General features: G+C 33.2%; 1 protein-coding gene across 1 annotated transcript in view; it reads left to right on the forward strand.

Annotated features, from left to right (window-relative positions):
* Positions 1-1,959: 1,959 nt before the first annotated feature.
* The window catches only part of LOC118183932 (uncharacterized), a 92,845-nt gene continuing 68,751 nt past the window's right edge, over positions 1,960-26,053 (forward strand). Inside the window, exons 1-2 of the mRNA XM_085817789.1 lie at positions 1,960-3,772; positions 21,582-21,685. Of these exons, the coding sequence (XP_085673915.1) occupies positions 1,962-3,227 (1,266 nt within the window). The 5' untranslated portion in view covers positions 1,960-1,961 and the 3' untranslated portion in view covers positions 3,228-3,772; positions 21,582-21,685. The remainder of the gene's footprint in view (positions 3,773-21,581; positions 21,686-26,053) is intronic.

Consider the following 26,053-nt stretch of genomic DNA (forward strand, 5'->3'; position numbering starts at 1 on the left):
AAATTATTATCTGACTGATAAGAAATCTTATAATTTTATTGAAACGCTCATTGATGATGATGGTATTCTAAGAGTTAAAACGAGAATACTAAATAGAGATGACTATGAATCTTTTCTGTATCCAATACTGTTACCAGAAAAATGTGATTTTACTAAGTTATTAATCAGAAATGTGCATAATAAGAACTGTCATGCTGGTCTTCAGATGATGCAATGCATATTACGAGAAAGATTTTGGATAGTCAGAGCTAGAAAGGCCATTAAAAATGTCCTCTTTAACTGTATCGTTTGTAAAAGATTTAAAACTAAGGCCATGATGTCAAGCGAACCGACACCTCTGCCGCCAGACCGAGTTACGGATTGTGCGCCATTTGAAATCATAGGGATTGATTTGGCCGGACCGCTGTTTTTAAAAAATGGAGGAAAGGTGTGGATCGCGCTGTTCACCTGCGCTGTGTACCGTGCCATTCACCTTGAACTCGTAAATTCTCTTTCTACTGATGCGTTTCTCCTGGCGCTTCGACGATTTGTTGCTAGGCGCGGACGCCCTAGAATAATCTATAGTGATAACGGGACAAATTTTCGGGGTGCGTCTAATGATTTATCAAAACTAAATTGGACTAAAGTAGTAAAGGAAACGGGAACTGAAAGTATAATCTGGAAATTTATTCCACCTACTGCAGCTTGGTGGGGTGGCTGGTGGGAGAGGTTGGTTCGTACAGTAAAAGAATTGTTAAAACGTACTTTAGGTAAAACAGTGTTATCATCTGAAGAACTTTGTACTATTATTTGTGATTGTGAAACTATAATTAATTCTAGACCCTTAACTTATGTTTCTGAAGATCCGCAAGAATTAGTACCTCTGACACCCGCCATGTTTCTTATCGAGAACAGAAATTCCAATGTTGAAGATCTTGATGAATTAAATTCGTCAAGTCTTAATAAGAGATTAAAGTATAGAACTAAATTGTTAAATGATCTGAGACAACGATTTAGAAAAGAATACCTTAGTCAACTGGTTCAAAAGCATAATGAAAAGCGATCTCGGGAACCTGTTGTAGGAGAAATAGTACTGATGGGGGATGATAACAGAAAACGTTTATTTTGGCCTTTAGCCCGAATTACAGAATTGATCCCTGGACGTGATGGAAAGATTCGTACGGTTAAACTTAAGACCCGGCATGGAATAGTTATACGACCAATACAACGCATCTTTCCTCTGGAGATACAGTCCAATGATAGAAACATAATTCCTGATAAGAAACTGGGTGCAGAGGAATCTAATTCTAGTGCTGGGTGTACGTTAAAAAAGAGTATTGCACCTGATAAAATGGTGATGCAACAATATTCCTCCTCTGGACGACTTGTAAAAGTTCCAAAAAGACTTGATCTTTTAAATAATGTTTGTTATGAGTTTGAGACTCAACCTGAGTCTCAAGGGGGGGGAGGATGTTGTGAAATGAACTGAAGTAATAACCGGCGCGAGGCGCTGCTGCTTGTGACGTCAGCCTGCGTGCTGAGTGTTTTCGAATGTTTTACGTGTGGACGAACGAAAGCTGAGCTCGGAAGAGTGATACTGTTTTGATGGAAATAAAGAATGATTTATTAAGAATTTTTTTGTCTTTATTCATAATGCACCCAGCCTCGGGTAGAGGCAGGCCCGCAACTGAACGAACTGTTTTAAATATATTTGATTTATATATTTTCTGTGTTCTTCGTAACAATTATCTGCAAAAATATGAAAACACGCCATTTCCTGGCATGAAATTATTTGGTTTAGTCTAATATTATTTTTTTTGAACAAACATCATGGTAAAATGTTTAGAAGTTATATGATATCAAGTTATAGTTGTCTATATATGGAGCAACAATTTCGTATTATATTAAGTATGTAACAAAATCAACATTTTTAAAGCGTATATGCGTATCCATTCAGCAGAGAATTGTCAGGTTTATTAGGTATGGAATCAAGTAGAGGAAAGGGAGTTTTAAACAAGCAGAAGATTAAACATACAGAGGAGAAACTTCATGTATGTGAAGTATGTAAGAAGGCGTTTACTCAAAAGCGTAGTTTAAACAAGCATATGCTTGTTCATACAGGAGAAAAATCTCATGTGTGCGAAGTGTGCAAGAAGCCTTTTTATTGCAAGAGTAATTTAAAACAGCATATGCTTATTCACACAGGAGAGAAACCTCATATGTGTGAGGTATGTAACAGGTCATTTAGACGAACGAATACTTTAAAAAGGCATAAGATTATTCATACAAGAAAGAAACTTATATGTACTAATAAACATATATGCGAAGTATGTAAGAAGTTATTTACACGTAAGGGTACTTTAAACCAGCATATGCTTGTTCACACAGGAGAGAGACCTCATATGTGTAAATTATGTAAGACGTCATTTACTTCTAAAGGGAGTTTAATTAAGCATATGCTCATTCACACAGGAGAGAAACCTCATGTGTGCAAAGTATGCAAGAAATCATTTAGTCAAACAAGTAGTTTGAACCTGCATATGCTTATTCATACAGGAGTGAAACCTCATATGTGTGAAGTATGTGGAAAGTCGTTCAGACAAAAAGTATTTTTAAACATGCATATGCGTATTCACACAGGAGAGAAACCTCATACATGTGAAGTATGTAAGGTGTCATATAGTCAAAAGAGTACTTTAAATGAGCATATGCTTATTCACACAGGAGAGAAACCTCATACATGTGAAGTATGTAAGAAATCCTTTAGTCATAAAGGTACTTTAAACATGCATATGCTCACTCACACAGGAGAGAAGCCTCATATATGTGAAGTATGTAAAACATCATTTAAGCTTAAGAGTAGTTTAAACATGCATATGTTTATCCACTCAGGAGAGAAACCTTATGTATGTGAAATATGTAAGATGTCATTTAATCAAAATTGTAATTTAAAGTTGCATATGGCTATTCATACAGGAGAAAAATCTCATGTATGTGAAGTTTGTAAGAAATCATTTAGTCAAAGGGGTCATTTAAACATGCATGTGCTCATTCACACAGGAGAGAAACCTCATATGTGTGAAGTATGTAAGAAGTCATTTAGTCAAAAGTGTAATTTAAAAATGCATATGCTTACTCATACAGAAAAGAAACCTTGTATGTGTGAAATATGTAAGAACTCATTTAATCAAAAGCGTAGTTTATACCTGCATATGCGCATTCACACAGCAGAGAAACCTTGTGTGTGAGGCATACTAAACGATGGTTTAAATATAGATATATTTAAACATATTTAATATTCACTTAGTAATCCCTCAATTTATGTATGTAACAAGTCATTTGGACAGAGGAGTAATTTCAAGAAATGTGTTGGTCTACACAAAAGAGAAACCTTCCGTCTTTTGAAAAGTGTTAGATTAGTAACAACCGTTATTTTCAAATGCTCTAAAAATTTCATCATACAGCAAAGGAACTCTATGAGGTATGGTCAAGGCTGGTTTATTCACACTGGATGGCAGAGTGTAGAAGTGGCAAAATTCATAGAATTCAGGGAAGTATTCATTGGCAGAATTCAGGATTTGCAGAGATTACGCTGAGTCGCATAAACCTTACTACTGGCCATTTGGCAGGTGTGTAAATTGTTATTTGACCAAAATAAATTGTGAACTATTTGTTTTGGCAGAAAATAAATTTCATTTATGGAAGATAAATCTCTAATGAAAGAGATTTTAAACAGCCTATGTGTAGACTCATTGAAAAGTTCAAACTGTCTGACTGAGAATCAATTCTGGTGGTAGGTTTTGTTTTTCCTGCATTTCTTCCCAAATTTGAATCCTTTTCACAGGATTTTGTGAGCAGTACAAAGATATAAAATATAATATTTTGTAACATCCCCTTTAAGGCTGCAGGTTAAAATTTGCTCACACTTTGAAAGTGGACCTTTCATCTAATTACACTTTGAATGTGAAGAATGCCCAGAAATGAAACATTGCAGAGTACGGTTTACGCACACAGCGTCCTAAGTTTAAATAATCTATTTTTGACTTTGTTCCTGATGCCACAGACACAACTTGGAGGTTTTATTATTTTCAAAGAAACCCAGAAGTACTTGAGTACATAAGGTTTTTCTTGTTTAGTAGCTGCATGTAAATAGTTTTCAAGAATTTTTTTTTTAATAATCACTGTTTACTATATAAGTATTCAATAATTATATCTATTGGCTAACAAAATGCACTGCAGTGATGATGTAAATGTAACCACTTTGAAATACTTCTAATATTGAAATTCTGAAGCATTTATCTGATATGTCTGTTATAACACTTTAAGCTAAACTTTACTCTTTCTGTGTTGGAAATACCTATCGTAGGTTTGCGGTTAGCAATAAAAATCTCTTCTTTGTTCTTTCCATGGGTATACAACCCCAAAACTAAAAGCATCAGTCTGTATCATTTACAAAACAAATATACGAACCCATATATTATACTGGGAAAGAGAAATGAGGTCTCTAATATTTCCGGCTCTAGTGTAGAATTGGGTGCCCCTTCGATTAGCAACATTATTATTATTTTTTTTTTTTTCAATTTTGCCACTGAAACCCCACTTCTGGTTACCGTTATAGTTTAAACTTTGTTTTAGCTTCCTGATTTTATTTAAGTGAAAATAGATTGATGTGTACATGGACAAATTTAAGGCAGTGCACAATGCGTAGTTTGTGCAATTCTAGGATGTTTTTTTAAGTGAAAACAGATCATTGTGTACATGGACACAGGGTTTGTGCAATTCTTTGACTTCTTATTTTGGTTTTGTGTAGTGGCCATCTTAAAATTGTGCCTTCCTGGTGTCGATCTTGGCATCAAAAAAGAATCGCCAAGAAACAAGGGGCACCCAATAGTAAACTTTTACCATATTTTCATTCAAACCTTGGACACACCAAGTAGAGTAATACAATGTCTGTAAAGCGTATAAAAAAGATATTTGGGAAATATTTCTATGCAGGTAAGAAATCCATGTATATTAGGTTTAATCCAAAACACTTTTTTTCCCTTATCCAGTTCTGAAAAACATTTAAATTTTTAACTTAAAAATGCAAGCTTATTTTATAAGCATAAAGACTTCGCCAAAAAAACTTCAGTTTGCAACTTGATTTCAGTTAGCAACTCGGTTTCCAAACATGGCACAGATTATCATTGTAAGAATGAAGTATTACAAGGTCAAGTGTCTTTGTAGTTGACTAGAAACTAACAAGATTTGACACTTTGTCACCATGTTTGTAGTTTTAATTCAAGGAACATTCTGTTATTTAATTATGTTTAAGTTTTTTTTTTTTTTTTTTTTTTCCAGAATCTGCTTTTTTTTAATGAATCTTAATTTTTTGAAATTATAACCATAAATGTTTTATTTACTGTCTTAAGAGTGAAAAAAGATAACTACATCAAGTTTATAGAAATATTTAATGAAAGATTTTTTAAATTTCCATCATATAAATGTTTCAAATTTTATGTTTTAAATGTTATTTTTCATTTATTTCAAGAGTATATGAAGGACAAAAGCAATTGCTAGTTAATATGTAGGATGGCTCGCAAAAGTGTTCGTACGCTTACAAGTTTCAGTGATATGCTGCTTTATTCATTAATAAAAATAAATATTTTAGAATGAAAAATTTTTAATATTTATTAATTTATGTTAACAAAACTACATTAATTATATTATGAGCATATTAAAACTTTTTTTTTTTTTGAAAATCAATAATAAAAAAGTAATCTCATAAAAGTCTTCATACGCTTTAAAGAAATTTGCTGGTGTTAGTAATTATTATAGAATTTCTGTAAGTTAGTATTTTGTAGTATATTCTGCAGTATTTTATTCTTTTAAAATATTTATGACAGCTTTCAAATATCTCTTCGTAGAAGTTAACCAGAATATTTGTGAAATCTGCATCAATGTTCCTCCAACATTACTGTTTTTAGTTCGTTTTTTATTTTAATGTTGTGTCTTCATATTCTAACCTCTAATTCTATCCAAATATGTTCTGTTGGATTTAAATCTGGTTACTGAGGTGGTGCTTTTAGAAATTGTGAACAATTTAAATTTAATTAAAATTTAAATAAATAATTTAAATTTAAATGATCTTTTAACTATTTAAATAAAAAACATGGTTTATTGTACCATCAATAAATACTAAATTATTTAATTCTGATTCTGACATGCACCCTTGCACATATGGGGAACTTAACTGTTCCAACCAAGGTCTTGGGATTAAGCTCCTCATTTTTTTTCCTCCTTACAATGAATGGTACACCTATAGAAACCAAAAATGTTAAATTTGCTTTCATCTGCAAATAGGGCATAATTCCAATATGCTTCGGCTTTCTATTTTTTGCAGTTCCAAAAAATTTTCTTCGAGCACAAGGCACATGTGCAGCTGATCTGTGCACTTGTCAGACAGTTTTAAGTGAAACTGAAGTAGAAATCTTTACAACACTCAAATGTTAATTTTTCACAGATTTTCTAACTATGAATCTCTGATCACGTTGAGTCACGTCAATTCTACTTTGCTGGACAACCTCTTCTTACTTTATTTTGGATCTGATTTTCTTCTTTAGAGCATTTCATCACATACTGCACTGTAGAATGGGATAAATTTACTAGTTTAGTGATATCCTGAATGGAATTTCCATCTTCATAATTAAAATAATGATAAATTTTTGAATGCTGTTCTTTGCTTCCTTACGACTGCAAGACATTTTTAAACGTTAAATATAATGTAACGAAGTAAGCAAGCAAAAAGCAAGCTAAACAATTTTTTAAACGTTACTAAAATGCAAAAATAAAAAAAAAAAGTGGTAGACGGTAATTTTATTTATGAAATTTTACTTAAATGTTTCTGTGTACAATCACTTTTGTCTCTTTACTTAAATGTTTCTGTGTATAATACTGGCATACACAAAGGACAAAGAATTAGCGAATTCCTAATTGTGTCCTTTGTGTTACATGTTTGATCAGATAGCCTGGCTCAGTAAAAGTAGGCGGCCAGTGTAACTCTGATTAAAAATCCGGTTATTACCATGTGCAGTGCTGATAAGGACCACCTGTTTCTGAGACTCCTTTATTATATTTTTCTTCTTTCTAGGTATTTCTCCTGATGAGGAGGGGCCTTTAGCTACCCTCGAAATCGATTGAGTGTTTCAATATACTTACACTAAATACAAGGTTGTTTTTACGATTTTGATTGTCACAGTAGCGTGTTTCTCTTCTAGTCTAGTTTGTGCTATCAACCGGCATTTTTGAGAATATTTTACTGTTTATTGTTTTACCACGTGCACCATTTTATTTACTTCTTTCCATGTGGCTATTAGTTTTTCGGATTTGGTTTTTGCTATCAACCAGCATTTTCGAGGAAATTCTACTTTATATTGGTTTACCACGTGCACGATTTTGACTTTCGTTGCTTCTTTCCATGTGGCTATTGGTTTTCAGTATTGGATGTTTCTCTCCTTTTGGAATGTTTTTGTCATATGTTGATGAAAATTGTCTTCATTATTTATTGGTGTTTTTTCATGTTATAAGTAATTCCTTTTTTGGACTTTCGGAATTATATTTCTTTTGTTCTTTGGTGTCTTGCTTGTACCCTTTTCACAATATGTCCACTGACAGGAACCGATTTTGTAAGTTACGCCTTAAGCGTACGAAATTCTTGAATCATCTACAGTTTCTACTTAAATGCAAACATCAAAATATCATTCCCAAATTTATACATGTGAAATGTAGCCTTAAATCTTCCGTTCATGTTTAAAAAATTTTGCATAAATTCAAATTGGCACTTCTTCGTCATATTATAAGGGACACGCGCGAACGTTTATCTAAAATTGAATTTGAATTATATTACCTCCATTTAAAAATTGCTACTTCAACGGAAAATTTTTCCTCATTTGAACATACATCCTGGTCTAGAACCAATACCGTTTATCAACGGCATAAAAATGTGCTTATTTCTAAATTCCTTAAGTTCACACACCAGTCGGATAGTCCCACCTATCTAGCTAATCCTCTCACTGTAAACGTTAACCCCATCGTTAATATCTCCAAAGGAATCTTTCGGAGGATCAGTTAAAAGTATTAAAATATAATTTCAACATTTCAAAGACACCTAAACCTTCAATTCCTCAAATCATCGCCCCTATAGAAAATTCTCCGAAATTTCGGAAGTGCAGAAGGATACAATCCGCCACCTAATTACTCATAACATTAATTTTAACAACAAATCTTTGGGTTCGAATCTTAGCAAAAAGCAAAATGAGATCTTACGTGAAATTCCTTCTGATACTAATTTCATTATCTCTAAAGCTGATAAGGGCGGACAGATCGTTGTTATGGACAAACACACATATATTACTGGAGTCTCTAAACTGATAAATGAAGGCCCATACTGCTTGATCCCTAAAGATCCTTCAACTTTGGACCTCACGAAAGTTAAAAGTGCTATCAAATCTTGTCATATTCTGCCAACTCAGTTGAAGAAATCACTTATTCCACCTGTTACTAATTGTGCTAGGCTTTATGCTCTTCCAAAAGTCCACAAAACCGGTATTCCTTTTCGACCAATTGTTTCCAACATAGGTACTGCTTCATATCCTTTGGCCAAATATTTAGTTTCCAGATTTTCTCCTCTACTTGCTAACAATATTCACACTGTAAAAAATTCTGTTGAAGTCATTGATAAACTTAAAAATATTTCTCCACTTTGGGTTGATCTTTACATTATGGTAACTTGGCGTTTTTTTGGCGAAAATTTGGTGACCAACTCTCCTACAGCAACCCTCTATTTTTTTTCCTGCCGCCATTTTGTCTTCACGAAGTAAAGACATGTTTCTTTTCTTTTTATCTGCTGAACACTTCTTCCAACAATCTACTAGCCGAATTACACTTATGCTAGAAATTTTATCTAACAAAACTGCTTAATCATGACAAATATTCACTGCAAAATTGGGAAAAAGTGCACAATACCATACTCCTTACGTGTTTTTCAAAATAACACATACACATAAACCATGTACACGCCGACTTATTTTTACTTAAAAAAACATCCCAGAATTGCACAAAAATGGCATTGCGCACACTCTTCACTATATCCATGTACACTGCTTTTTTCTCATAAATTAGAAAAATTTCACGAAAATACATGACAATTTTCTCAATCTTTAAACCCGGTAAAAAGAACATATATAAATTACCTGATCGCAAAAAAGTAATGAACATTTCCACATATAAAATAAATAAAATATCCAAAAACTTTTACCTCTAAATCATCTATTACATTATACACGTCACCAACAAATTCGTACCGCAACCATTGCAAATACTTAGTGTCAGATATTTAAATTATTTCCATGCACGTTTACTTCAACTAAAACGTATACCAAATTCCTACAAACATAAAATTCACAAAATAACTATCATTTAATTAAAATATAATTAAATTCAAAAACACTACTTAAAATATAAATGAACACATACATTAAATTAATACATACATAAATACGCATTTCGAATTCACTTTAGTTACGGCCATGGGATCCAAAAATTCACGAACACCGTTTCACACAACACAGAATAAAGCCAAATATAAAATTTCCAGTTTTTTTCCCGATTTCCCCCCTTTTCCGATTAAAGAACCGTAATTCGTCCATTAATATCACATGACATATCCCATGATCTCTCATTTCCCTCACACAAAATAATGTGTAATCGGAACTGAGTACTGCTCACATTATTACCAAAGTGCCAGGTAGTAACCTTTATCGCCTCCAAAATGTTGCCAAACTACCAGTTACCATATTGTAAAGATCAACCCCACTTTGTTCCATTATGGTTTCATTTGATGTCAAATCACTTTTTACTAATGTTCCGGTCGAAGTAGCACTAAATTGTCTTGAAACTAGGCTTCGTGAATTTCACTTCACTCATACTGAAATTAATGAGTTGGTTTCGCTTACTAAAGTCTCTCTGTGTCAAACACACTTTGTTTTCAAAAATGCATATTTTCGTCAAGTTGAAGGATTGGCTATGGGTAATCCTCTCAGTCCGGAACTTGCTGACATTTATATGCACTATTTTGAGATGAAATTATTTGATAAACTATCTTTTCGTGTTTGGATTCGGTATGTTGACGACACTTTCGCACATTTTGACGGTTATAAAGAGGATTTATCTGAAATTCTATCTATTATGAATTCAATTGATCCAGCCATCCAATTCACTCTTGAAATTGAATCCAACAATTCCCTCCCCTTCCTTGATATTCTTATAATCCGCAATGAAACTGATTTTAGCACTGTTGTGTACCGTAAACCCTTTGCAGTTTGTTTACCACCCCAAGCCAAGTCATGCCACCCTGTTAAGCAAAAAATGGCTTCTTTTTACTATTATGTATTCCGCACGCTTAAAGTTTGTTCCTCTGAATCTTTGCTTACCAATGAACTTAATTATTTGAGAGTAGTTGCGATTGACCATGGATTTTCTCCCGTGATTATTGAAAAAGCCGTTAAAAAATTTTCAGATTCCCATCAAAGAAGACATTCTACTGTTAGAAATAATATTAATGACCTTGTCGTGCTTCCATTTTATCCTTCTGTTAACTATAAAATTGCACGGATTCTCCAGAAATTCAATTTTCAAGTCGGTTTCTCCCCTTTTAATAAAATTCACCCTTCGATTCTAAAAGATTGCGTTTCTGTCTTGAATTCTTGGGGAATTTATAGTATATCATGTCAGTGTGGTTTAAAATATATTGGCCAAACAAAAAGAGCATTGAAGTTTCATATCAAGGAACATGAATCTTATGTCAGAAAAGGCAAAATTAGCAAGTCTTCAATAGCGTATCATAGTTGGACATTTAACCATAATTTTGACTTTGGGTCTGCAAAAATTATCCAAAAGGCTTTTTCCCAATCCAGTCCTTCCTAATACCTTTAAAATTCTACTATTTTAATTCAGTTACTATTTTTGCCGATAGATGGTGTTACCTCCTCGCGTTTGGTACTACCAGAGGGTATAAAAATCCGTTTCAAAGTTCATATTTTGAGCGTGAAGGTGCAGTTGCCCCTCGCTCCCTATTTTATCTTCGCTAATTCTTTGTCCTTTGTGTTACATGTTTGATTAGATAGCCTGGCTCAGTAAAAGTAGGCGGCCAGCGTAACTCTGATTCAAAATCCGTTTATAACCATGTGCAGTGCTGATAAGGACCACACGTGTTTCTGAGACTTCTTTATTTTATTTTTCTTCTTTCTAGGTATTTCTTTTTCCTGATGAGGAGGGACCTTTAGCTACCCTTGAAATCGGTTGAGTGTTTCAATATACTTATGCTAAATACAATGTTGTTTTTACGATTCTGATTGTCACATTAGATATCATATGACTATGATCATATGACTCTATCAGTTAATCAGCTAAAAAAATTTAGCAATATTGTATTAAATTGGGCTGTAATTTGTTTATGCAAAACTCAATTAACACAAAACTGAGTTTGTGACTTATGACTTCGAGCTGGTACACAACTACTAAAACACATGCCAAAGGCCATTCGAAAAATAAAAAGAAAGGCATTAAAATTCAATAAACACCACATCTTTAGGCGAAAAAATAAAAAGTGACTTTTAAGTTTGAATTTAGTGGTGGAGAAACTATTGGCATAATGTTAACTCAGAACACACATACTCGCCGATACCGGTGTACATATATACATACTCGGCCAACCTGCCGATCTTGATGTCATCGGCCAATCAGCGGCAACCACATTAGCTTACCTCTGATCAAAATTTGCATGAGGGAAACTAAAGTCAACAAACGGCCCTCTTTTCCTTATGCAAAGACAAAAAAAGAACTTAACAGAATTACAGAAGCTCTTAGTTCAGTTCTATTATATGAAAACATTTATTGTCTTTAAACACTGAAAACATCTAAACAAAACTTCCGTAAATTAACAGCAGTCGCCACTTTTTTCCACAGTATTTAATTTACTGGTGATAAATTCAAGGTCAAACACTCCAATATTTATTAGTCTTCTAATAAAGTGATCTTTTATGTCTACTTGCTTAGTTCGACGATTTTCTATTGGCGATCTAAAAAAATCAATGCAGACTTGTTATCGCGAAATAGTTTACATTCTCTTAAATTAAACTTTTAAACTTAAAACCACTAAAATTTCATCTTGTAAGACATTTTTCGTTCACATTAATTCCTTCACTGCTTCCGATAAGGCAATATACTCCACTTCCATGGTTAATAAACTTACACATTTTTCTTTAACAATTTTCCAGATAACCTGTGCTTCATCTAAATATAATATAATTCATCCCATGGACACGTGGTCATCCCTATTACTTGCATAATCAGTATCTGAATAGCAATATAAATTTAGATGTTTAATCCTCGATAAGTTTAACTTATATAATTTAGCACTATTGAGATAACCAAGCAATTTCAACAATGCTTCGCAATGCCTAATTCCAGGATTCTCCTGAAATTGTGATAAGATATTCACTGCATATGTAATATCAGGCCTTGTCCTGTTAGCTACAAGAACTAAACATCCCAACAGATTTCTAAAAGGTAATGTACACATTTCTGCACTTGTAGATGGACAATCTAATTATGTAAGAATAGTGCCTTTAGCTATGGGAAGTAAAGTTATTGGTATCTGGAAATGTTTAAATTTTTCAAAAATTTCATCGATATATTTTTGCTGATGTATAAAAACCCCATTCTCTAAGAATTCAATTCCAAGTAACGTTTTAGTTTTGCCTAATACTTTAAGATAAAAAAACTTACTTAGCTGTGAAATTACTTTATCTATACTATATTGATCTTTACTAAAAATCACAATATCATCTACATATAACAAGAGAATTACATTTGAACCCTTATAAACACAATTACACCATTGTATTTTCTTAAAATGTAGATTTTCTAAAGTACTTTCAAATTCACAAAACCATTCACGGCCGCTTTGATGTAGACCGTAAATGGCCTTATGTAATAAACACACTTTATTTTTCTCTTCGATAAATCCCTCTGGTTGGGTCATATACAGGGTGATTATAATTAAAGTTTAAGTTTAAAAACGCTATAAAAAAAGAACCACTGATGAAAATGATGTGAAATTTGAAAGGAATGTTATTGAAGAAGGCGGAAAGCGTATGGCAGAAGAAAAAATTTAGTTTCGAAAGTTAGCCACAGATGGCGCTGTAAGCGGCAGAATCACGACGAGAAATGATTCGTAAAACAACGGCTAAGGTGGAAGTTACACATTAAAACGTATTGACAAATTAGAATTGTTGAATAATTTTATTTGCATGACTGTACATATCACATCAAAAGGGACAAATCGGTTTCAAGAGTTTTGCGGCGACGTACCGCATAAGAACCATTCATCAAAGAAGTTCGGAACTGTCGCGAGACTGGCGCAAAACATGTTCAATATGGTGTCCACCATTGTGTGCAACAAGTTGAAAGCGACAAACAGCATGTTCCACAACGGATCGCAGTGTCTCCGGGGTGATTTTCAGAATGTGTTGTGAAATGCGTGCCTTTAATTCCGCTAATTTGCAATTGGAGCACGGAACACAACATCCTTCAGATATCCCCACAGCCAGAAATCACACGGAGTAAGATCAGGCGATCGGGACGGCCAGGCTGTAGGGAAATGACGGCTGATAATTCGAGCATTTCCGAAATGGCGGGCTGCTTCACGGGATGTGCAATGTGCGGAGGAGCGCCATCTTGCATAAAAATGATTTCATACACACATCCATGCTGTTGCAGAGCTGGAATCACGTGGTTGCGCAAAAGAGACGCATACCTCTGACCACTGACGGTTGCGATAACAGGACCGGAAGCACCCGTCTGCTCGAAAAAATATGGTTGTAGGATGAATGATGCCATAAAGCCACACCATACCGTGACCTTTTCAGAATGAAGTGGTATGGGGTGCGTTGCCAATGGATTTTCTGTTGCCCGTATTCGACAATTCTGGGTATTCACGTATCGTGTCAGATAAAAATGGGCTTCATCTGTCCACAAAATTTTCCACGGCCATTCATTATCCACTTCCATGCGAGCCAGGAATTCTAACGCAAACGTCTCCCTAGCTGTCAGGTCAGACGGAAGCAACTCCTGCACATAGCCAATTTTGTACGGATAGCATTGCAGGATGTTTCGTACAATTTTCAGCACCGTGCTCGTAGGCCTGTCCAATGTTCGGGCAATTCCTCGTGCACTGCACGGTTGCACACCACCGGCCGACCCCTCCTGTAATGCTGGGGCCACTTCTTCAACTACCGTCGAATGCACTCGTTTTCTCCCTCTACCAGACTGCACATCAAGCGAACCTGTCGTTTCGAATTTTTGCATCATTTTCTTTAGACCTACGACACTCATTGGACCAATGCCTTCTTTTATACCCTTCAGTGTCCTGAATTTTTGCAGAGCTACTCTTGCACAATCATCATTCTTGTAATACAGCTTTACCAGCAGAGCGCGGTCCTGCAGTGAAACACCCATGGCGAACGTCTGAAACGCAAAATGAGGAACAGCCTGGTACCTGACGGCTTTATAACACTGAAATTTAATTAACATTTTAATTTACGTCTTCTTCCGCTTGCAGCGCCATCTGTTGCTAACTTTTGAAACTAAATTTTTTCTTCTGCCATACGCTTTCCGCCTTCTTCAATAACATTCCTTTCAAATTTGACGTCATTTTCATGAGTGGTTCTTTTTTTATAGCGTTTTGAAACTTAAACTTTAATTATAATCACCCTGTATATTTTCTGATTTAGATTTGCATATAAATATGCGTTCTTTACATCTAACTGACAATTAGTCCATCCATATAAACATACCAGTATAGTGAAAAATATTCTTATGATTGAAAAATTTACTACAGGACTGTAAACGTCATCAATATCTTCACCTCTTTTCTGCCTGAATCCCTGTGCTACTAAGCGTGCTTTGTATCTAACCACTTGATTCTTTTCATTTCTTTTTAGCGTATAGACCCATTTGTTTCCTATTATAGTTTTATTTTCTGGCTTTTCGACTAATTCCCAAACCTTTCTTTTCTTTATTGTGTCGATTTCTTCTTTCATTGCCTTATCCCATTCTTCGGCATTTACTGATTTTCGTGCTTCTTTAAAATTTTGTGGGATAACTATTTCTACGGAATTTGCCTCTTCAGACACAGAGCTAGTCTCCTGTTCTACGAAACTAACTTTCCCCGAGTATTCGTTTTTTCCACTAAAATCAAACTTATCTTTTTCAAATTTAATATTTCTTGCCTCACAATACTTTTCAATATCATTATAAGATCTAAAACAGGTGTCTGTTCCCTCTACATAATAATATATGTCTGTACGTGTTCCATAAGGCCTTTTAACTGCTTTTCTTTGCCAGTTTAAGTCCGATACTTCTTTCAGGGTAGATTTGTCATCTGACCACTAGTTTCCTTCGCATATCCTACAATGATTCCTTCTTTGCACCTCAGTTGTAATTTATTTCTAATCTGTTTTGGCACCCCAACATAGGCTTTACAACCAAATATTTTAAAATAAACAACACTGGGTTTTCTATTTAGGAACATTTCATAAGGGGTTCGGTTGCTTTTATGACGTACTCTGTTCCACGTATGTACGAAACAGCTAAGAGCTTCTGCCCACCATTCTTTTCCCATTTTACCATCATTAAGCATAGCTTTAACTGCGTCTAATGCTGTTCGGTTAAAACGTTCACACACACCGTTTCCTTCTGGAGTGTACGCGTTTGTGCGTTCAACATTAATTCCATTTTTGGCTAAGTGCCCTTTGAATTGCCTGTTACAGAATTCTCTACCGTTATCGGTGTGTATACTTATTAATCTTCTATTTGTCGGTCTTTCCATTTGCCTATTATAATTTTTGAAGTTGTAGAACGATTCATTTTTATTTTTCATACAATACACTGTTACAAATCTACTATAGTCATTCACAGTAGCGAGGAAATATTTACTCCCACCCTTAGATGGAACTGGGAGTAGTCCACAGACGTTTAAATAAACCAACTGCAGTGGTTTATCCGATCTCTTCGGAACAGGTTTAAAAGTTATTCTACTAGATTTAGCAATAATACACGATTTACACCTCTCTATTGGTTTTTCAATTTCTGGTAACCCTTTCACGCTTTGATTCTTACTAGTTTTCTTAATATAATCAAAATTTACGTGGCTAAATCTCCGATGCCATAGCATTGCATCGTCTACTTTATTTAACTTTCCAATTTCTGTACTGTAACCAGCTTCCCTTTTACCTGTTGCATATCTAAATGGTTTTACGTGATAAAGTCCGTCATATTGTTTAGCGTAGCATAATCTATCCCAATTATTAAAGTATATGCACATCTTCCCTTTTGAAATCACAAAATGAGCACCAGCCTTTTCTAACCTTGCTCCCGATAATAAATTTCTTCTTAGATTTGGATTATATAACACATTATCTAACTCAATCCAATTTATTCGATTGCCTACTTTTACTGCAAATTTGACAGTACCCTTTCCTAGTACTTTACTTTCACAATTTCCTACAGCTAAAGACATACGTATATCGTTTATTTCTTCGAAATTTGTCATTAAATTTCTATTATTACAGAAATGAGTTGTAGCTGCAGTATCTATGACCCAATTAAATTTATCTGCGTTACCTCCTTTATCTGCAGTTGTTACATAATTTTCTACTAACATTAATTCTTTATCTTTAAACTGTCCATTTTTATCGTCTATTTTAAACTTCTGATTTTTACTTACATTTTCTTTACATTGAGCAATTAAGTGCCCAAATTTATGACATCTGAAACAAGGTCCTATTCTCTTATTCCCCATTTTTTTCTTAGATTTAGTTTTATTTTCAACTTTATCTTTCCCTGCGTTTAAACTAATAGTATTAAACACGCTCACCTTGCTGTCTTCTAAATCGGCAATTACCTGGTGAAGTCGGCTTTCTTCCCTTACCAGCTCTTCAGCAATTCTTTCCAGGGTAAAATCTTCGTCCTTCCACCTATATATCAACTGTACAATGCCGGAGTATTCCTGGGGTAATCTCCTTATTGCCTGGAATCCTTTAAAAAGATCTGCCAAGTTGTGACCAGCTTCAGCCAACTTCTTTGCAGTCATTCTTATCCTCGCAATAAATAATCCTATTTCTTCATTTGGCGTATATCTAATACTAAAAAATTCATCCAGTAACTGAATTATCCTTGCTCTTGTTTTGAGTTCGAATTGCTTCTGTAGAACTTCCCACGCTTCTTTACCACTTGAACATTCTTGTATCAGCGGCCTGAACTCAGCTTTAATTCCGTAATATAATGTAGTGAAGGCTCTGTTCTCTCTTAGTGTGAACTCCTGCTTTTCACGCCTTATTGCACTTTTATCTAATTCTTCTTCTTTGTCCTCTATGAAGCTCCAACAATTTCTATCCAGTAACAGCATTTTCATGTCGACTTTCCATCGATCCCAGTTGTCATGGTTTAACAACTCAAAACCTTCAGGTAGTAATGACATCTTCAATTAAGTGTGAGCACAACGACTTGAACAAACTTCTAAGACAGGTCAGCTTCTTTTCGTGGATAACGGCCCTCTTCACCTACATTCCTTCAATGCTGAGTTGAACTGGATGACTGATTAGCTGTTGGCGCTGGGCCCATAACCCTGATGTTAGTGGTGATAAAAGCAAAGCATATTTTGCTTCCCTTAAATGAAGCTAAGACTAAGCTAAATAAAATTTATGCTTTATTCGGTAAATAAAATAAAAGAGCTAACACTAGAAACAAATAACATGAATTAAAAAAAATCTACTCTTGCCCATTGTTCTTTGGGTGGTGGTTTCACTGTGAAACCACCGCGCGTCTAGAACTTTGAAACTTACTGAAGTAGTAGGGGGGGGGAACTTACCTTTCTCCAATCAATGACGAAATTTATGAATTAAAAAAAATGTATGTATTGCATTATATATAATTTTTTTACATTGTTTAGGTACCTACTTAATAAGAACATTTGGCTAAACGGATTAAAAAACTCAGTAAAATAAGGATAAAAAAAAGACTCAGTGTTTTTTTTTTAATTTCAAAGAACAAATTTTTTTTGTGAAACTGTTCAAAGCATATTTTGTCTTTTTGGTACATGCATAGACCCACATTGCACGTTTCGCACATGCATCGTTTTCTATGAGGTTTCTTCCTTGTGCTACAAAATGTACACGGCTTGGATCAAATTTCACTGGTATGTGTCCAGTGTTATTTAGTTTCTTTTCATCTGGCACATGAAATTTGTGGTTTTTTATGTTAATGGGGTGGAGGCTTTGTCTTTTTGGCTTTGGTACAGATCATTCGTTTCCCATTCATACTTATTTTATTCGTATTTCATCCCAGAATATTCAGAAAATATTTTAAATTTAAATAAAACTTTACGTGATTTCTATTTTTAATTATAGCAAAGTATATTTACATTAAATTTAAACCACAGGAAATTATTTACAAAATCACAATACTAGCTTGGGAAGCAAGTGTGTTGAAGTCAGAGAAAAGTCTCTGGAAAAGAAAGACTTTTTTACTGGGCAGGTGCATGTATTGTTTAGTAATAAAATAACTCTGTGGTTTTAAAACCCCTTATCTATATCCTGGTAAAATTCCTATTTGAGAAGCAGGTAGATGCCATTGTGAAGAGCAGTGGTTTCAAGGCGCGACCACCGAGCTCTAGTGGCGCAGTGTCGCTCCCTGAAACCACAAAGTAAATGCCATACATATAGAGGGTTTCTTCTTATACATGCAGTTTAATTATTGCTATTTTTTATTGTTTATGATAGAATTCATGATGTGCGATGAATAACTTTTGAAATTTAAAGTTGTTTATATTAATAAAAGGAAGTTATTTTGTCTCATTGAAAATGAATTTTAAAAGGCATCCTAGTAGTAATAAGACCTAAAACATGTATGAAGTACTAAGACCTAAAACATGTATGATTCTGCAGACAATTTGTGTTAAAAGATCAGTAATCAATTAATTTTCACTCAAAATTTTCGGAAAGAAGAGGAGAAAAAAACTCGAAAACTGATGGTTTCAGAACGCGACCATCGCACGTGAAATGGTTAACCTGTCAAAGCAGTTTCGATTGAAAAAAAGTATACAGGCAAATGAAGAACTGTGATAGAAAAAAACATTCTCAAAATCGGAACTTAAGCATGCTACATATAAATCATTGCATTCGTAATTTATAAATAAATTGTACGTATTTTTTAATAGTTATATGTATTATTCTTGGTTATGTAAATTTTTTAAAATTTTATTTCCCTGGGAAAAATTAGATCCAGAATAAAGATATATGATTTGTGGATTCTGATTTTTCTATGATTAGTAGTAATTTAAAATACTTCCTTCAATCATATATTAGTAAATTTAGTGATTGATATACATGCTTAAGGAGTTAAATGAAAATTTCTAATTAAATGTGCATATAATTTACAAGACATATTTTTAATTATTCAGTTTTATATATATATATATGTGGATTTTAAATGTAATAAAATTGATTACAGTTAATTAATACAGTGATTCATTAAAATTAATGAGTGGTTAAATAAAATATGAGTTTCGGGCACATTTTTAAAATTGTAAAAATGTCGTTCGCGTGTTTGACTACTGACAAATTTTGCTGCAGTTTGCAGTCTATGGATGTGGGGGAGGTAATTTCTATTTTCTATAGTGGGATTTACCACCAGAATCTGTCCTGGGGCATCTTCAAATAAATCTAAAAATTTTCTTACCAACTGCTCCGGTTTCACTCTTTGATCCATGACCGGTGATTGGATTTCTTTTTCCACCAGCTGATTCATTTCCATTTGCACAGTACTTTTCTGAAAATTAATTGTTGTCCTCTCTGCATTTAAAATAGCTTAGCTTGATATCTTCCAAACAGTTCTGCTTCTAATTTCACCCTATCTTCACCACCGGGGACAAATGAAGAACTGTGAAAAAAATTTTCTGAATAGTGTATTTAATTGAATCTGAAAGAAATTATTTTTCTTTCTGGGATAGCTGTACCTTCTGTATTTCAGTATGCAAATGTTTTCAGAAAGGTGATTTTAAATATTTTGAACCCTAAATTCCCACTGCCTGGTTCACTCAAAAAAATTTACTCATTCTTTTGTACCAGCTGAGTGCCTATCACTGCAGTTGTTGTTATGACCTTAAATTTGACAATCAGGAAATATAGAAAGTGCATCTGTAAATGTTTCAAAAACGTCACTGCCAAACTTCTAACATCAAATATAATGGCTGGTTTTATCGAAGCTCGCATACTATCCAGATTAACCCAAAGCCTGGTGTCCGTGAAGCCTTGAGTCTTGTGAGGGGCAGATTAAATATTGCTTTGTTTTGTGGTGCGATGCATGATATTTTTTAGCATCATTTGCAGGGTTGTGCTTGATTTGGTAATGCTATTTTAGTGTAATAGCCCTTACAAACATGAAGGAAATTATCACTATGTCTGAGAACAGTGACAAGTCTTGAGAAAATAAAAATAACTATTTGACTTAAACAGAATTTAGAAAATAAGGGTACTGGTGGGGTTGCAAAATAAAACAGAACAGTCCAAATTAAATCTAATGTTGAAGATCAGTCAAGGACTACACAATTAAATACTACTAGAAGCTGTCTTGTTAAATTTACAGGAGAGTTAGAATCAAAATATTGGCAACGAGAAGCTGAAAAGCTGAATAAGTGCAAATATTAGAGCTAACTGCAACCTAGCATATAGTATATATGTAATGCCAGAAACACACTAACTCAAATCCTTGCATGTTGGTCAGGATTACGGAAAGACGAAGTTATAGTAAACACTGATATTATAAATAACTGATTAATTAATGTAAGATGCCTAATGATATGAAAGAAAAAAATGTTCTCATCTAGGACATACATGAAACATAGTGAAACCTGAAAGATTTAGATTTTACTATGCTCCACCATTTTCTTCTTTAACTCTTTTATATATTATTAATGAAACAAAATTTTGCATAAAAATGATACATGACAAGTGACAGTAAAAACATGAAGTGATACAAATATATAAACCAAAGTTATAACCCACCTTAAATGTTTTAAAGTTCTTCAAACTTTGTTTCAAGACTAGTAAGCTTCTAATTTTCTAACAAATTGAATAAGCAAAATAGACTAGAAATAATGTAAAAAATGATTTTGACAGAAAAAAAATACAAAATTAGCTTGAAATTACTAACATCAAAGTGATAAATGAGATAGTGTTATAGTATACAAAGTTTTTCTTGAATATTTATAGAATGCTATTAAGTCTGACTGAAAAGCATAAAGAAGGCATACTGATAAGATCTTAAATGATTGATAGGCATTCACCACTGCAAAATCTGAAATTTGCTAAATTTTTGTACACCCTAAATTTAAAATAATACATATAGATGTTTAATTGTGTTTTAAAAAAAGCTTTTAATTAAGTACCCTGTGTGCTATTTACTTTATCATGATGTATTAATGCGTTCTTTTTTTGATTCTATAGCTCTCTAAAAAGAAAAGGTTAATTTGGATTATTGCCTGCAAATTTTCCAGATCGCTGGTATTTTGTGAAAGCTGATCTGATTTAAGTTTAGTACAACATGTATGGTAAGTGTAATGTTGTTTTTTTCTACTGGTATGTCTCTTAGAAATAATGATAAATTTGTTAAAATGTTCATTGTATTTATTGCTTACATAATTATTTTAACTTTTATACTAAATTATTGTTTTATTATTTTAACCCATTAACTGCCACGGGCGTATATATATGTCTTGCTCAGCCGATGCGTTAACTGCCCCATGCATATATATACACCCTTCCGAAATGTTATCATTTGCTTTGCGCTGCTCCTAGTAAAATTATTTGCAAAGCTTTGGAATTCAACATCACAATGATCTTGACAGAGTATGCAAAGGAAGATGCTATTTCTGTGAAGGGGGGGGGAGGAAGACCTAGAGAGGGAGATGTTTCTGAAATGGCAAAAGTAATGACTGCTCAGTTATTTAACATGTTTCTGTTTGAGTAAAACGTACTTTTGTATTGCGTCTTTTCTCTTTTCGTTTACTGTTTGTAGTAGCTGCTTTTTTTTTTTTTTTTTTTTTTTTTTTTACAAATATGTATGACAATGAAGTAGATGATTACTTTAAGGATTACCTCAGAATATGATATTATGTCATACATGAAGAGGATTGTGATTATTCTCTGAAAGATGCTCGACACTGGATACAACTTGATATGAAAAACATGCCTATGTTACCTCCACACTTTCCGTTTAGGTATACTAATTTTACGGGGTATAACACTGAAACCTAATACAGTCTACATAATACAGTCTAATATAGCCTAATACATAAGTCTTTAATCCAAACTCGTCGGGGCTTAAAGATTCCGGATTAGGGTTTTTCCGGATTATAGATCATCAATTTAAATCTGGCATCAATTTAAGATGGCATGCAGAAATTATACAATTAAAAATATGAAACCGTAATTTATGAAATAAAGAGCAAATATGATCTAAAAGATATCAAAATTTACACAAAAAAAGCTTAATATTTATTTGTTTACTTTATTAAACATTTCTTTCAATCTAAGTTGTTTAAGTTGCTTTGTTTTCTGTGCTAATACTTTCTCTTTAATTCTATAAACAGACATAATTTCTTGTTCAGTTCCACTGTTCAAGTCCTGTAATTGCTGTGTTGAGAATGCCGACTAACTTGTCAATTGAAATTTTTTCGTTTTCAGTAACCTCTCTGTCACTTTCTTCACTATCGGAAGCGGTACATCGAAACATGCTGTCGCTTTGTAGGTGCTTTGGCAGCTACAGAATTAGAAACTCTTTTTGACATAATCGAAAGTTCAAGCTTACTTTTTATAAAATTGCTCTAACAGTCTGCAAAAAGTAATAAGCCGGATCCAATTAGAAGATTAAGGAACGACACAATCTGCAATATTAACTGAAATAGATAATTAGATAATTTTAGCCTAGCTTTACTGTCCATTATACATTAAACGCACATGCGTAAAGGTGTTATGTGCATGCGTAAAGGTATTATGCGCATGCGTAAATGCATTATGCGTTTACGCATGCGCAGAAAGTTTGTAGCTTTGAGGTCCAGATTATGGATGTCCAGATTAAAGACTTTGTACTGTATTACACTTTACTGGTTTAAAAATAAATTGATTGAAACTCCATTTTTGGGGGGGGGAGGAATCTTTTTTATTATACAAACATAATTTTTATTATACTTACATTCCTTTTATTATACTTTTACTCTAAACATTAAATTTTATATTTTAATTTTTTCTTTTATTCTTTATTTTGTGAAAGTAAACAGGTTTCAGACAGCAAAGCTTGCACATATTTTACCCCCAATACATCACATGATTTCGCTCGCCTGTGTAAAAAACGGTGGCACTGGGAAGTGAACCTTGTACATTTTTCGTGGTAGTTAAGGGATTAATATAGTCAAAAGTCGTTAATCCGGAATCGTCGGGACTTCGGCGATTCCAGATAATCGGTTTTTCCAGATTATAGATCATCAGTTTAAATGGGGTAAGATGGCATGCAGAAATTATAAAATTGAAAATATGAAACCGTAATTTATGAAATAAAGAACAATTATGATCTAAAGGGTATCCAAATTTACAAAAAAAAAAAAAAAAAAAAAAAAAAAAGCTTAATATTTATTTGTTTACTTTATTAAACATTTCTTTCAATGTAAGTTGTTTAAGTTGCTTCGTTTTATGTGATAATACTTTTTCTTTAATTCTATAAACAGACATAATTTTTTGTTCAGTTACAAAGTTCCGCTATTCAAGTCCTATAATTGCTGTGTCGAGAATACCGACTAATTTGTCAATCGAAATTTTTTCGTTTTCAATAACCTCTGTGTCACTTTCTTCACTATCGGAAGCGAATTATAATGATGAGGAATTTGATTTAAATAATATCAAATACGGAGTACATCGAGATGAAATACTACATTTAGTAAGGAACTATAAGCCAAATAAAATAAAAGCATCTGCCCTGAAGATAAGGATAGGGCTGACAGATCAACTTCCAATTCATTGCGCGCCGCGGAGTCCTCCTCCCCCCACCGCAGAGCAGCATGAAATTGATAAACAGATTTCGGAATGGTTAGAGAAAAAAAGGATATGCCTTTATCCATTTTTTTGCAGCAATTCCACTTTTTGTTTGATGGACATCGAAACATACTTTCGCTTTGTAAATCCTTCGGCAGTTCTAGCGTTGGAAATTCTATTTGACGTAATCGAAAGTTGAAGCTTACTTTTATAAAATTGCTCTAACAGCCTGCAAAAAATAATAAGCCAGATCCAATTAGAAGATTAAGGGACAGCACAATCTGCAACATTAAGGGAAATGTATCTTTACTTAGAATCAGTAAAGATAATTTTAGCCTTGCTTATACCATCCATTATACATTAAACGCGGATGTGTAAAGCATACAAAAAAAAAAAAAAAGAAGTTTATGGCTTTGAGTTCCGGATTATAGATCATTCCAAATAATGGACGCCTGGATTACAGACTTTGTACTGTATATATATATATATATATGCATTTTTTTAAAATTTATAATAAAGGGTTATTTTCACCCTTCTGTGCTGGTATTATTTCACTCTTGTGCGATAAGTTGCCAAGTTCCTTAGTAGGATGTGGCCAAAGAGAGTAAGATCCTGTAAGGGACCAATACAATGTTTAAAGTGTTAATAAATTAGTGGTGAAATATTAAATAAATAAAAACAACTTATTTGTATGTAGAAAAAAAACATCTGGAATATTCTAACTTCAGGTTATATTTTGTGCATATATATTTTTGCCATGGGCAAAAAATATTTTAAAGTATAGTACAGTTGAGGTTTTAAGAATTTATAAAAGATGCAGCAGAGTTTAATGTTTTTGCCAATGTATGCGAAATTGTAATTTATCAACTTAATGTATAAATTTATAAATTTTGATTGAAATATCCAGTGGTAAATTGTGATAATATTTACAAAGAGGTCACTCTCTATTTTATAAAAACAAAATACCAAATTATAATTAAATGTTTTACTTTTTACAAAAACACAAAATAATTCAAAGAAAATACAAATAATTGTGCATGAAAAAATATTTAAAATTAAAAAATAACAAGAAATTACATAAAGTATCAAATAAATTTAATTATATGCACAATTTGCATCAGAAGTTAGAAGACACTATTTTCTTCTCTCACTTCAGTTGATCTTGTAGAAGGTTTTAGGAACTAAGCAGAGATTTTTCAAGGAGTTTTTACATAAGGTATAGAATTTAATTCTTCTAAAGATTTCCCCATTTAAGTTTGTCTTCAAATTTGAAATACACTGTGTTTTTGTGGAAATACTCTTCATTTAGCTGAAAGCCTGTTCAACTTCTCCTTTGTAAATACTAATAGTAAAAAGAAATTGATATCCTATAGCGAGAACAAGTTTTGGTTTTTGAGCTACAACACCACATTAAAGATTCTAGTGGTTCACTAGTACTTTTTTTTTACATAAAATTTTATTACATATTTCACACGGGTATCCTCTGAATTTTCCGTATTCATTCCTTCCCTTTTATGAAAATAATGGCTAGAATATTATTACAAATTTAAATAGAGATGGTAATATCAGCAAATATCTGAAAAGAGGAATGTTTGAGTGGGGAATGAATCAAAAATAAACTCTTTAATTGTTCGCATAAAAACTTGTCGCTCAAACCGCTCTCTAGTGGTTATTTTTCTGGTCTTATTCTGATTGGTTGAATATCTTAAGTTGTTATCGGGTTTTAGCTGCTCATATGTTTTTGGGTTTCTAGTAAGTTTTCTTCATTTATTTCTTCTTCCATTGATTAAATTAAATTCATAAAATCTTTTATCACTAATAATTTGAAAAGCAAACAGTACATCAACATATTGCATTGCATTTTGAAAGAAATTTTAAACTAATTCTTCACC

Source organism: Stegodyphus dumicola, chromosome 5 (assembly GCF_044657685.1).
Source record: "Stegodyphus dumicola isolate Sdum_Otavi_A_Nest chromosome 5, ASM4465768v1".
Taxonomy (NCBI): domain Eukaryota; kingdom Metazoa; phylum Arthropoda; class Arachnida; order Araneae; family Eresidae; genus Stegodyphus; species Stegodyphus dumicola.